At 43.3% G+C, this 14464-nt stretch overlaps 1 protein-coding gene and 1 long non-coding RNA gene across 7 annotated transcripts in view; one reads left to right on the top strand and one right to left on the bottom strand.

Annotated features, from left to right (window-relative positions):
• Window positions 1–3349, top strand: part of LOC123332819 — a 98853-nt gene extending 95504 nt beyond the window's left edge. Inside the window, exon 3 of the long non-coding RNA XR_006549876.2 lies at window positions 3225–3349. This is a non-coding gene — a long non-coding RNA (uncharacterized LOC123332819). The remainder of the gene's footprint in view (window positions 1–3224) is intronic.
• KDM4C (lysine demethylase 4C) overlaps window positions 1–14464 on the bottom strand; it is a 407208-nt gene that overhangs the window by 9236 nt on the left and 383508 nt on the right. For all 6 annotated transcript variants that reach the window (XM_025281534.3, XM_044939894.2, XM_006076447.4 and 3 more), the window contains one exon: window positions 2686–2805. In XM_025281534.3, the coding sequence (XP_025137319.3) occupies window positions 2686–2805 (120 nt within the window). The remainder of the gene's footprint in view (window positions 1–2685; window positions 2806–14464) is intronic.

Raw genomic sequence — 14464 nt, forward strand, 5'->3', positions numbered from 1 at the left:
TACTGCTCCCATCTGACTGAGCTCAAACAATGGGGCAGAATTAGGTCTTGGTCACGGGGGCCCTCTCCCTGCTAGTTCCCAGAAGGCTGAGATGGGAAGGCTTTTCTTCCTGGCCTTGTTTCAACAGAATGTTTTTTTTAACTTTAATTAGGCCAAGGTGTCATCCCATTTATACAGTTTGATCGCATAGCTAGAACTACCTGTGCCTACCTTTCTTCTGTTGCCAATCATTTGAGAATTCTAAAAGAGAAAAAGTCTGTTTTAAAACAGAGGAATTATGGGATGGTGACCAACCATCCCAGTTTGTCCAGGACTGAGGCGTCTCGCAGGATGCAAGATTTTCAGTGCTAAAATCCAGGACAGTCCCTCAAAGGCTGGAATGGTTGTTCGCCAGAGTTTGGACAGAGCAGAGAGTAAATTCTGGCTCTTCTCTTTACCAGCTCTGTACACTTGGACAAATTATCAAATTTGCTGAGCCTTTCTCCCCCTCATTTGTAAAATAGGATTCAAAAACCCTATCTTGGAGAGTTACTGTGAGGACCCCCAAATGCATATACCTAGGATACTTGGCACTGTGCAATAGGTATTTTGGTTCTATTTTTATAAATGTCTTTGCTTAGTCAATGGTGAAGCTGAATAATTAGACACAAAACACAAAATTACCTCAAAAGGCCACTTGGTTTAATGAAGAATTTTAAAGTACTATTTGTACTCGAGAGACAATTTTAATATTAGTCTTAACTTTTTCATTGAGTCTATAAATATGCTCACTATTCTATGTTGATAGGCCATCATAAATTCGACTGAAGTTAACACACTGATTACTAATTAGCCAGAATTTCAACATGTCCTCATTATGATACTTTTCATGTAGCTAACAGCTTTGCTACATGTAAGATGCTTCACTTTTGCATGTATTGTTTAATTAAATGTATTTTCTTTTGAATGATGTAGTAAAGCTCTTTTCTAGGAGACTCCAGTATTACCAGCCTGTCTTCTAATTTTTGCCTGATTTTGGACATTCTGACACAAAAACGCTCCCACACCTAACCTGCTGTAAATGACCTCAATCTGCAACTTAACACTGTCACCAATATAGAGGGGGAAATGGCCTTTATAGTGTACACACACACTCAAGTGTGTACGCACGTGCACGCACACACACACACTGCCCTTGGCTTTTTCTACACCTTAAAAAATGTCCTTCCCTAAGTTTTCCAAACGTCTTCGAACACTGCTAATTACACTGTGCTCCAGTTTTTGGTGCAGTCTTTTAATGTTCTTTTCCATTTAAGCCCAAGCCCCTTATCAGTCTTTGAACAATTTCGCTGAGGAAACTGGAAGTCTTATCATTCTCAAGCTGTTTTTAACTTAACAGGCCTGAACCTTCTTGCTTTTTCTCCTTTTACTTCAGTCTTCCTGTTTTTACACTACTGCTTGAGAATGCTGATTTCTGCCATCACATTACTAGAAGTACTATAATGTACTGGTTCTAATAAATCTGTTCCTTGATTCATTTTGATATTTGGCAAAACTAATACAATTATGTAAAGTTTAAAAATAAAATTAAAAAAATAAATAAAAAAAATATAAAAAAATAAAAGTCTTTCTGAAGGAATAGAAACGCACATGTGCCATCCATGTTGTTTTTCTTATTAGAGCTTAATTCATCCTAATTTCTAATAGGGATATAGTTCATTTTTTAATTGTATAAGTGTTAGTCACTCAGTTGTGTCTGACTCTGTGACTCCACAGACTGTAGCCTGCGAGGCTCTTCTGTCCATGGAATTCTCCAGGCAAGAATACTGGAGTGGGTTGCCATTTCCTTCTCCAGGGGATATTCCCGACCCATGGATCAAACCCCAGTCTCCTGCAATGCAGGAATCTTTTTTACTGTCTGAGCCACCAGGGAAGACTTTTTAATTGTATACATGTGTTTTTAAAATCATATATACAGTTGTTCAGTGAACAGACTTCCCAACTGACAACTGTACTTTTCATCACAAAAGCATCCTATAAAGAAAGCTGCCTGCCAATGCAGGAGACCTAAGAGATACAGGTTTGATCCCTGGGTCAGGAAGATCCCCTGGAGGAGAACATGGCAACCCACTCCAGTATTCTTGCTTGGAGAATCCGCATGGACAGGGGAGCCTGGGGAGGCTACAGTCCATTGGGTTGCAAAGAGTCAGACATGACTGAAGCGACTTAGGCATGCACGCCTGGGTGCACAAATGGCTCCATCTGTGCTGAGGCACCACTGGCTTAGGTTTGCTGAAATGTTAACGGGGATGACGTCTGTCCGGGAAAAGCCACCCATTCAGGGGCTGCTGAGTGATGAACAGCCATCACTGACTTGGCTTGGTTCAATAATCCAGCCACTTACTCTTTTCCCATACAACAGAAACACAAGAAAGCAGCTTATCATCCAGTTGATCATCTTTCTGACCTAACTATACTCCTGACTATTAATCCATTTATCAAATGTTATTAGTTTCCCAGTATAGAACTTTATTATTCCTAGAATAAAACTCTATTATCTGGGTCATCAGTCTTTGAAACTTTGCCTTTTTTATAAAACAGCAGGTGTTCTAAATTCTAGCTTCTTGACCCATAGCACACTGGATATACCATCTGCCCTCTGGTTTCTCCTGTCTCAGCAAGCATCACACCCAGGGCAGCACTCACCTGGTACATGTGGGCAACATTTGATCCGAGATACTTGGCCCCGTAGAGTTTGCCATCAGGCCACTTGACTTGCACGACTTCCCCCTCGGCAGGAGGGCCTAGCTTCACACAGTCTCGGCTCTGCAGAATAAACGGAGTCGGGCTTTTCAAGGCAAATGTCTAAGTGACTGCATTTAGAACTTAGCAAATGATGAACTCCTGGCAATTAAAAGGAGTTATTGCCTCTGTGTTTTATGGATTATGATCTTGCATGGGTGTTCAGGGGAAGAGTTATGAGCCAAAGGAGTGCTTAAAGATTCAGCCTAGATCATAAAGTTGCAAAGGAACCACCATAATCCAAGAAGGAAGAAACATCAGCATTTACATTTGCTATTTGACAGAGAATTGTTCAGAGGGTAAGTAAAATGTGCATAGAAACTGCTTTGGTTGAAAAATAGACTGGTTAATGATTTATAACACCTGACATTTATACAGCATCTTGCAGTCAACAAAATGCTTTAACATACATCTCATCTGATCCCCACAATCATTCCATGAAGTAGGCAGAGACTATGAATTGGCCCTATTTTACTGACAAGGAAACTGAGTCTCCAAGCAAGCTCTGGAGAAATGAAGCTGGGTAAGAGACAAAGAACTGAGGACACCGGGGCCAGAAGAAAAGCAGACCATCACTGGAGTTGGCAGGTCTTGAAGCAGCAGCAAGGGAAAGTGCCAGGAATATCGAGTGTGTCGGGTGAGGCTGCGAGGTGCTGTCCTGTTTAGCGGCCCTTTTCTGAAGAACCCTGGACCTGCCTCAACAGGCCTTCTGCCTGCATCTCTCATTCACTGACTGGCCGCTCCTTTCATGGGTGATCATGGGGACACCTATGACCAGTCTTCTTACTTTACTTCTTCCACTCTACTCCACCTCCTCCTCAGGCAGCAACTCTTGAGTAAATCCCCCAGTAGTTCATCCTGGAAAATCCTTTTTTGTGGGGCACAGGGTTAGTTTACAGATACAGTTTGCAAACTTAAATTTGTATGTATTGAGTATGACAATAAAATTTTAATACAAAGGAATTAAATACTTGACTACTTTGATAAACTTTCTGCACATTTAACAATTCATGTTTTGCTAATCCTGGTATTTTACCGATGAGGCCAATCTCACTGACTGAAATGCACACTTGACTAGTCAAGTTATAAATGCAGACTGGGCATGATCCTGTGGTTTAAAATGAGAGGCACACACAGGAAATACTTAGTGGTTTATGATTAGAAACCCACCCTATATTACTTCGCATTATTAACAGAAAGTTTGCTTCATAAAGGAGTGGTCCTTTTACTGGGCTTCCTTGGTGGTTCAGATGGCAAAGAATCTGCCTGCAAGGTGGGAGACCTGGGTTCGATTCCTGAGTTATTGCTGGATTCAAGAGTATACGTGGCAAGTATGTATACTTTCTCACTGCAGACTATGCTTCCACTTAAAGCTATAGGCAAACAAACACAAGAAGAGGCTCTGCAGAGTTGATAGTCTGCATCAAACTTAGTCAAATTAAAATACGTTTCTTATTGGCTTTCATAATATTTGACCTCAGGCAATGCAGAATTGAAAAGGTAAGATGAACTGTATTCTATATAAGCTCCCAGGGTTATCATATCACTTTTCATTTCCCTTCCCTTCCCAAGATGAACCTGGTACTAAGAACATTGGAAGGTTCTAAATAGACACTGTCTGGTCTCCTGGGTTAGGAAGCTACATCAGCTCTGGGATAACTCTGAGCTAAAACCCAGATGCTTTGGTGATGGGGGCAGAGGGAGAACAAGAGTATGTTTCTTCCTTCATCTAAAGATTTTCTCCATGTGGAGGAAGCACTACTGGGGGCAATAACTCCTGGCTTTTTTTTTTATTCACTTTTTAAAATTTAATTCTTATTGGAGTATAGTTGATTTACAGTGTATTAGTTTCAGGTTAGGACAATTTTACAATTTGTATGGAAACACAGAAGACCCTGAATAGCCAAAGCCCTCTTAAGGAAGAAAAGCAGAGCTGGGGGAATCGGGAGGCGGGTAACTTCTGGTTTGCCCCTCACTTTCTTTCTTTCTGTGGAGCTGCTCTGCTCCTTCCACAGAGGGAATGGGTGGTGTCCTGCACCACAGGTCACCAGAAGGCCTAATTCTCAGGTCCAGTGTATCAGGAGAATCCTTCGCCCACAGATGTAAGCCACATTCTCCAGCATCTGCTTTATTACAAATAAAGGAGGTATTTTAAGTTTTCAAACCCTGACTTCCTTCTCTCTCTAACTGCTTGCCCTCAGGCCCTTTCAATTGGTCCTTCTTCAATCCCAACAGAGGCAAGTCAAGGCCTTGATGGATATGAAGCCACAGTCCCACCACAAGCCACCTCCAAGCGGGGAAGTTATGCCCTTAGTTTTACAGATTTGACCTTCAAAACAGGTTTACTAGCCTTTAGAATAACTACCCCAAACTAACCCTGAGCTGCAATTCCTGGTACCATATCACCAAGGCGTTGCCGATGGCCACAGAGATACGGCCTGAGTGATGTATAAAGGATACTCAAGGCATTTATCATAAACACACAACCTTGTTGGTAAACGAAAATGTATGCAACCTTAGAGTGAGGGATAGTTCTTTTTTGAAAAGGTGTCCGAACTAAATGTATGAGATAGTTTGTTTCTTACTGTCGGCAAACACTTGACTCACAGCAAATCTTAATTCGGCACAAAGCAGCGGAGCTCACAGACCCCTTCCAGCTCAGCTCCCACCTAACTGCTATGTATCAGTCACCGCCACTTCACTCTCTCTCACGTCAAAATCTAGGGGAGACAATCTTGCTTGCTTTCCCAATTTCTTGCTTTCAGAGCTCTTTTTCCTTTATTCATAGTAGAAGAATAAAGAAGAATAACCAACCAAATTGAACATAAGGCTGCAGAGAAGAACACAAGAACATAAGGCTGTTTTGAGAGTTTCCCTTCCCCTTCCCCACCAGGCGACACTATTCTCAGTCATGATGTGGCACTTCCCACCCTTTGCTAGGTCCTTTAGGTGGAAGAGGATATACTTAGATTTGCATATAACTTCATTTAGTGAGTAGCATTACCTTCCAAATGGGCTTAAAGCAGCTCACAGTAAAACACAAAAGAGTTTATTTCTGTAACACCTAGTCTCCTCCATAGAGAAATGGTCTCAAATCTTGAGTCTGCCACAAACTTCCTATGACTACATGGTGTATAGAAAGCATTTAAACAGGAATGGGATTAGGAGTATGCGGACTGATGAAAAGAAGTTAACAAGCTTGGTATCTATGCTTGCCTGACTCCTCCAGTGCAGAAACTGCTGGATGTTCCTTCAAACTGTCACAGTCACTAACCTGATATCTATGTACTGACCACCTGTGTGAGACACTAGAGGAGTCAATGGTGTCCAGCTCTTCAAGGCAGAGACAGACAGAGGGTGTCATGCCCATGCCTGGAGGCCTGTCACACTGAGCCCCACTGCTGTAGGCTGGGGGCTCAGGGGTCCCTGCAAGGGCTGGAATCCATGTGGAGTGCGTGAGCTTCAGCCACCAGAACAGAATTTGTATTTGATTCATAGATTGGGTTTCTGAGTAAGACTTCATGCAGGGGGGAAAAAAAAAGGTTTCTGTTAAAAATAAAAGGTCCCCGCTGTGCGTGAGGAGTCAAACAAAGCAGAGCTTCTCCAAGTGTGGTCTGAACCTCTGGGGACACACATTACAACTGGAGGTTCCAGTTGCCACTGCCCTCCACTCTACGTGACTGGGATGGTTTTTTAAGCATTATAGAATGGACCTCCTGATGCAGCTCTTAGTGTGTTGCTGGAACAAGTGAACACCTCTGCTGGAAAAGTATATGCGTTAAAAACCTTGACTAGTGCATTTCTCCCACCTGCCGTCTAGACTCTCAGAAGAAGTCTGCCTTCACCTGCCATAAACACCTGTTTACCCTCTGCTGCACTGCCTCCAGGGATGTGTGAACTCCCCTGAAGTCTGCCAGTGCTCTGTCCACAGGGACGCTGGCGTCTGGAGCTGTCAGTCAGCCTGCAGGTAGAGTACTACACAAGGCACGTGAAAATGAAAGACAGAAGTAGTCATCACACTCAAGAGCGGACTTTTGCCTATGACTAGAGGACTGAGATGAGCCACAATTCCAGTGACAGGACGGTGTCATATCACATTCTTGCCAAAGTCATGCCAAACCCCTGTACTTTCTCTACTAACACAAGGGAAAAGCCCAACAGCCAGTCTGATTATCGGAATTCCAAAGTCACTGTGATTTTGGAACTCCGACTAGGCCCTTTAAAAGGGACCTCTAGAGGCAGCAGCTGTCCTTGCATGCTCTACCTTCCTCTCTCTCCCACTCCCCGCCTCTACTCTACTAAGTAAAATCCACAGGGCAGGCAGCCCATCTACCAGTCTGATTACACGAGATGAAGACACGATACATGAAATCCCAGTAATTCATCAGCATATAGTTTGGAACCTCAGACAATACCCCATGCAGAAAATGCTTAAATGACCGAGAGTAAACTGATGCCAGCCGCTGCACTGGGGGATAATCACCAGCTCATTACTGGACTCAGGCAGGTATTAACAAAACGATAGGCATGTGCTCATCAACCTGGCTATCTGTCATCGGTTTGGCTCCTCAGCCTCTGAAGCCCCTTCTCCCTTTTGAACTCTCAGTGGAAGGCAGAGCTCAGGTGCCATTACAAATGCTGAAAGATCCCAGATACGCCCTGGCCCAGAGTCCCTGGCAGCAGGTACAGACTGGGTCAGGCCAATTTTGGCTCCACCTGCCCAGGATGTAGAACCTGTGACCAGAGATGCAGAGAAACAGTGGAGGAGGATGCTCTCAAAGGTAGCAGCAGCTCATGTGTGTTGATGGCAGAGCCCTGCTCCAGGGCCCCAGAAGGGGAGGTGACCAGGTCCTATTCACCTCCCAGCTGAGCAGCCTCCCTTTCTCACCTATTGTTTGACTTGTTTTTCTGAATTCTTGGATATCCCGTGGGTGTCCTAATAACATTCCACTAAGTTCCTGTAGTGCCTAAATCACTTTACAGTAAGCTTTTTGTTTTGTTTTTGGCTGCGCTGTGCAGCTTGCGGGATCTTAGTTCCGTGACCGGGGATTTAACCCAGGTCTGGCAATCAAAGTGAAGAAGCCTAATCACTGGACTACCAGGGAATCTCTGAGTTCCAGTTAGTTTTTGTTGCTTGCTGCTAATGACCTTGACAGATAAGTAATGGTAGGTTTGGGTGGTGGCAGTTCCCTCCTCACAACGTGGGGAAAGATCCTTTGATTTAACAGTGGAATATAAAAATGGAAGGTTTCCCACACCACCTAATCCTCATTCAAAGGACTTATAAGGAAAACCATCCCTCAAAAAGGAAGGGAATATATTCATGGCACCACCCACCTGTTCACAAGACATGGCACTAGATGATTCATGACTGCCCCCAAGTTGTACTTTCTTGGGCTCCAAAATCACTGCAGACAGTGACTGCAGCCATGAAATTAAAAGATGCTTGCTCCTTGGAAGAAAAGCTATGACAAACCCAGGCAGTGTATTACAAAGCAGAGGCATCACTTTGCCGACGAAAGTCCATTTAATCAAAGCTATGGCTTTTCCAGTAGTCATGTATGGATGTGAGAGTTGGACCATAAAGAAGGCTGAGTGCTGAAGAACTGATGCTTTCTAACTGTGTTGCTGGAGAAAACTCTTGAAAGCCCAGTGGACTGCAAGATCAAACCAGTCGATCCTAAAGGAAATCAATTCTGAATATTCATTGGAAGGACTGATGCTGAAGCTCCAATACTTTGGCTACCTGATGCAAAGAACTGACTCATTAGAAAAGACCCTGATGCTGGGAAAGATTGAAGGCAGGAGGAGGAGACTACAGAGGATGAGATGGTTGGATGGTATCATGGACTCAATGGACATGAGTTTGAGCAAACTCCAGGTAGATAGTGAAGGACAGAGAAGCCTGGCATACTGCAGGGATTGCAAAGAGTTGGACACAACTTAGCAACTAAAGAACAATAACCAAGTTTCCAATTACTCTGCAGTCTGAAGATGTGGTCTCTGCAGTGGTAGCCCTTTAGAGGGGGTTCTCAAGGAGATGACTTCAAAAGGGACGTACCATATTATGTGGATTAAATTTTGCACTGCTTGTTGTATATAAGTGTATATAAGTTGCAATAATTTACTAACACCTGTCAGTCTAATAACAAAGATAGAAAACATTTTAAAATTATTTTTCTTTTTTCCCCCCACTGGAACAGTTTCAAGTAGTTTATTTAGCTAGGCATAGACTTGACAAACATCAGTATGATTTTTGTAGTTTCCAAATACCTTTTGTTCTGAGTTTCTACTCTATATCCTTTGGGGAAATTATAGATTTTTTTATTTTAAAGATGGAAAAACAAACTTAACCCATATTTTCATCACCTACATATAAATCCTGTTATAATGTTGATTCTTCTCTATGCTTCCATGCATTAAAAAAAAAAAAAATTCGGACCTCCTCTACAGATAAAATGTCTTCCCTCATAGCCACAGCCTTTCTTTTCTTTCATGTGAGACCACAGCTGCCCTCTTCCTAAAGAAGCAGGCCTGGCTGCAGCCGTGAAGACCTCACAGTGCAGTTCCCACTGTGGTCCTCACGCATCCCACAGCACTTGAGGGGGAAGGGTCTTTCTACCATGGTAAAACAGACAAAACATAAAACTTGCCGCTTTAACCATTTTCAAGTATGCATTTTAGTGGCCTTAAGTATATTCACAAGGTTGTACAATCATCACCACCCTCCTTCTCAGATTTTCATCATCCCAAACTGAAACTCCACACCCATAAACAATAACTCTCCACCTCCTGCAGATGAACCTAGAGCCTATTATATAGAATGAGGTAAGTCAGAAAGAGAAAAACAAATATCATATATTAACGCATATTTATGGAATCAAGAAAGATGGTACTGATGAGCCTATTCACAGAGCAGCAACAGAAAGAACAAACTTGTGGAAAAGGGCGGGGAAGACGAAGGACAGGGTGAGATGAATGGAGAGAGTAGCATGGAAGCATATACACTGCCATATGTAAACAGATAGCCAATGGAAATTTGCTCTTTGACTCAGGGAACTCAAACTGAGTCGATGTAGCAACCTAGAGGGATGGAGTAGGGAAGGGACATATGTACTGCTATGGTTAATTCATGTTGCTGTATGACAGGAATCAAACCAATGTTGTAAAGCAATCATCAATCAATTACAAATAAATAAATATAAAAAAACAGCTCTCCACTTCCGGTCCTCCAGTCCTGGGTAACCACCATTGGAAAGCTTTCCTGGTTTGGAACCAGTCTGTTGTTCCATGTCCAGTAGTCACTGTTGCTTCTTGACCTGCATACAGATTTCTCAGGAGGCTGGCATATTGAGTGCAGCACTTTCACAGCATCATCTTTTAGGATTTGAAATAGAATCTGGCTATTTGTAAGCACCTCATAAATGAAATCACATATTTTCCCTTTTACATACTTGGATGATTTTGTACCTTGCTACTGATCACCTATAATTAAGAGGATCTTCTTAGTTATTAATTATCCTTTACAAACTCCATTTTACTGAATATATGCAACATTTATGGATATTCCACAATTAATTTAAGCCTTCTCCTATTGTGAGATATATAGGTCATTCCATTTTTCTCATACCATCCATAATACTATTGTATATTTTTATCCATAAATCTTTGTCCAAATTACTGACTGTTTTCTTAGAATAGACTTGTAGAACCAGAATTACTTGGTGAAAAGGTACATAAACTATAAAGTTAAATTCATCAGCTTTGAAAAATTCACCATCAGACTTCTCTAGTGCAGTTAAGTCTATTTTTAGCCACTTGACAAAATTCTGCTTCAGTCAGTCCAAGGTGGAGTCCAGGCTAAATGACCTCCCAATCCCTCCTCTCGGCCACACTGAGAACCAACGCTCAAGAAGATTCTCTCCCAGCACAGCCCATACATCCTGTGTATAAAGGAAGAACTGATTCCATGCTGGTTCCTTTGACTATACCCCTTTCACAGAGCCAGCCTTCCAACAGACCTCTTCTCTATGCTCTGTACTAGGTGTCAAACACTGTCATTTCAGCCTGTGGGACAATGAATTCAAGCCAACCTACTTCCACACGGACACTCATCATTCTGGGAAAATTCCATGTCTGATGCCCAGTTTTCCTGTGTAAGAGATTTTTAAGTCTTTTATAAGGGACAGATTCCCTTTCTGTATACTGATACTCTGGTTATCTCTTGGAGTGCTGCCTCCTTATTCCCTCAAACAGCCAAATTCCTTTCCAGCAGCCACCTTTCTCCACTGCCTGACACTTAACCACATCCATCTTCTAAAAGACAGTATCTTCTTTACAGAAAGAACAGTACTGACACTTATTTGGTAAACTTCTGGGGGCCAATTAGCTGGTTAGTACACACTTCCCCTTTTGCTATAAGCCAAGAGTGAAAACAATTCCTGGTAAAAGTTCTGAGGCCCCAGAGATGCAGGAGATTTTATTCTTCTGAAAGTTACTACAGCATTAAGCCTCGGAAGGTACAGTGCTAAAAGAAGTCACATTTTTGTTATTACAATTAGGTGAGATGCTGGCATGAAAAAGCTTCTAAAATCATAGAAAATACAAAGCTAAGCAATTTCTTTTGGAATTATCTTTCTGGCTCTTTTGTAGGGAGGAAGCATAAGAAAAGTCAGTAACTAGAATCAGGGGTGACACTGGGGAGCTGACCTGACTGCAAAGGCCTGTGAGAAGGACAAGGGGAGCAGCTGGAACGTGTGGGGCTAAGCAAGGCGGCTCTGAAGTGCTGGCCAGGGGTTCTCTGTATCCCTGGAACTGCAGAGTATGAATGGAACCAAAAGGGCCATTTATTCTCTTCTCCCTGCCTTGGGGAGAGGCCACTCCTCTCTCCCTCCCTGCCTCTTTTCCCTCCCTGGCATACACTGTGTCTCCTGGTGCCTGGCACTGACTTGGCATTGGAAGGCAGAGACAAAAACAGTCCTCTCAGAGTGCTTTCTTTCAAAGAATTCAAAATCCAGATGGGGACTCAAATATATACACAAATATATGAATACCTACAATATGATGTACTGTATGTGATCACAGGTGAATGGGCAGAGAAGTGGGGATTCTGTGTTCATGACTCAGGCTCCCATGACATCAACTGTGTCAAGGCCCTTCTCCTCATGATTAACCTAATTTCTCAGGCCTTCCCCTCAGTAGTATATCCCCGGCCACATGAGTGAATGAGTCAGAGAGTCCCCCTTCAGGACTCTCCTGCACTCATCTGGCTTGGTCTATGTGAATGCTGTAAGACGGGCAGAGAGCAGTGATGTAGCCCTTAGAGGCAGACACCAGATGGAGCTGGCAGCTCCCCCAGCACTTTGTGGGGACCACTGATGGAGGCTGTGGTGTAGCAGCTTGATTTTATCAGGGCTCCATAACTGGTCAGGCTATCACACTGACTGTTGAGGGGTGTGTGTGGCCAGGTCAAAAGCACAGAGCTGTAGGCTGACCCTTTCTCTACCCCTCAGGAGTGTTCTCGAATAATCCCACCAATGATCCCTGGGCTGACTCCCCACCAAACCAAGAGTCAATGCAGGAAATGCTTCCAGTTCAACTCCTAAAAGCCCCATATATATAAACTACTTGAAAATGGGGTCAGTATGTTGAAATCTTTCTGATACTTCTTCTGCAGTCCTCCTTTTATAAAGGTATGGAAGATATTACTGGGAATTTTGTGCTTAGGGACTCTCTTGACCAATGAGTTGACTAAAAATTACTAGCCTTCACCTCCAATAGTAACAACTGCCACCATAATCATAAACACTACCCGAGTGTTTACGTGCTGGTGTGCGCGTGCATGTTCAGTCACTCAGTTGTGTCTGACTCTTTGCGACCCCATGGACTGCAGCCCTCCAGGCTCTTCTGTCCAGGCAGTTTTTCAGGCAAGAATAGTGAGGAGTTGCCATTTCCTAATCTAGATTATGTGCTGGTCGCCATGCTGCTTCATACAATGTTTCAAAAATTACAACCTGTGAATTTATTATTATCTCCATTTTATGGATACAGTAGCTGGCGTCAACTTCCTTGCCCTGGATTGCATGGGTGGTTACAGAGCAGAGATGAACACTAGGTCTGTCTGCCACACATCCAGCTCTTCCCACCTTGAAGACTCAGCCAGCACCTAAGCCCACCCCTGGGCTGGCTGCACCCTCCTGCTGTGCTCCCTGCAGACACTAACGCAGAAGCACCCCAGAACTGAACTCCTCACACTCAAAAAAGGTGGGCAATTCCCATCTCTAGGGGACAGGTCTTTCACCCTTTTTATATTAATAGTTGTGGGCAGAGGCTAAACACATGAAGGGAACAAAATATTTTATCATGTCAATAAAAATTATGTTGCAAAACCAAGAAATGGAGGGCTTGAGTCAATTTCTCTATGTTGCTATTGTTCAGTGTCTGTCATATCCGACTCTGTGACCCCCATGGACTGTAGCCCACCAGGCTCCTCTGTCCATGAGATTCTCCTAGGCAAGAATACTGGAGTGGGTTGCTATTCCCTTCTCCAGGGGATCTTCCTGACCCAGGGATCAAACCCAAGTCTCCTGCATCCCGCAGGCAGATACTTTTGAATTTCTCTGTAGTGGTTTCTGAAAATAAATGTCAGTTCTAAAAGCTGAAAACAGAAGGATGAAAAGAAGGATAAGGGTAAGCGTTGTGGGGAGAGAAGGCTGTCCCATGCTCACATCTCATGCTGGGGGCTCTGCTCACCCACGCTGGCTTCTGCCCACTTCCTGCTGCCCCGCAGGCTGTGCTGTTCCCCAGAGCACCCGCCTGGGCCCACAGACACGACTGGCAGTCTTGCGGTAACACTGCCCGGTGTCAAAGAAGAGCTGCTACTGTGCATGACCAACTCTATGTCCTGGCTTCCTCAGCAATAAAATGGAGATAATAATACAACCTTGCAGAACTGATAGGCAAATGAGAGCTAATAAATATTTAAAATGAGCGAAAAACAAAGCACAGTGGCTGGCAGCTGGTGAGTCAGAAGTGATCTGTCACTGGATTTACTTCGCATCAACAGGGAACATGGAGTATGCTAGGGAGAGGACAAAAAGCCTTGGGAGAAGGTGATTCTCGGCATTTGAAATCATGAAAAAGGATGCACTGAGAAGCCAATAGCCTACTATCAAAGATGATTAGACAATGTTAGCCTCGTTGAAATCCAAAAAACTCAGTAGAGGAGGAAAGCAGGAGTCATCTCCCAGACAGGCTGAGAAAGAAGCACAGTGTCCTGCACCCACTTACATAGCTAGTAAGTGGACAAGGGGGGCGACCTTGCGCTCAACACGTAATTTTCAAGGATCTCTTATGTTCTAGGGGTAGTAAGAAAAACAGTTTTGTTTTTTTTTTTCCTTAAACCTCATGCAACTCTTTAGTGGAAAATGCAGGAGTTAAACTAAAATAATAATAAAGGTAAGTGTAAGAATGATATCATAGAACTCACAGGGTAAAGCAGAAGCATTTAACTGAGGGATTATTGCCACATTACATGGTTATTATATCCCAGAGAGCCTCAAGACGCCACAAGAGGTGGGAGAACTAAGATGAAATTTTGACACAAGATTCTGAAAGAATCCAGATAAGGAAAATCAGGAAACACAAGTCATGATATAGTTTCTCAGAAGGGTTCAGATCTTTT

This window comes from Bubalus bubalis, chromosome 3, assembly GCF_019923935.1.
Source record: "Bubalus bubalis isolate 160015118507 breed Murrah chromosome 3, NDDB_SH_1, whole genome shotgun sequence".
Classification (NCBI taxonomy): Eukaryota; Metazoa; Chordata; class Mammalia; order Artiodactyla; family Bovidae; genus Bubalus; species Bubalus bubalis.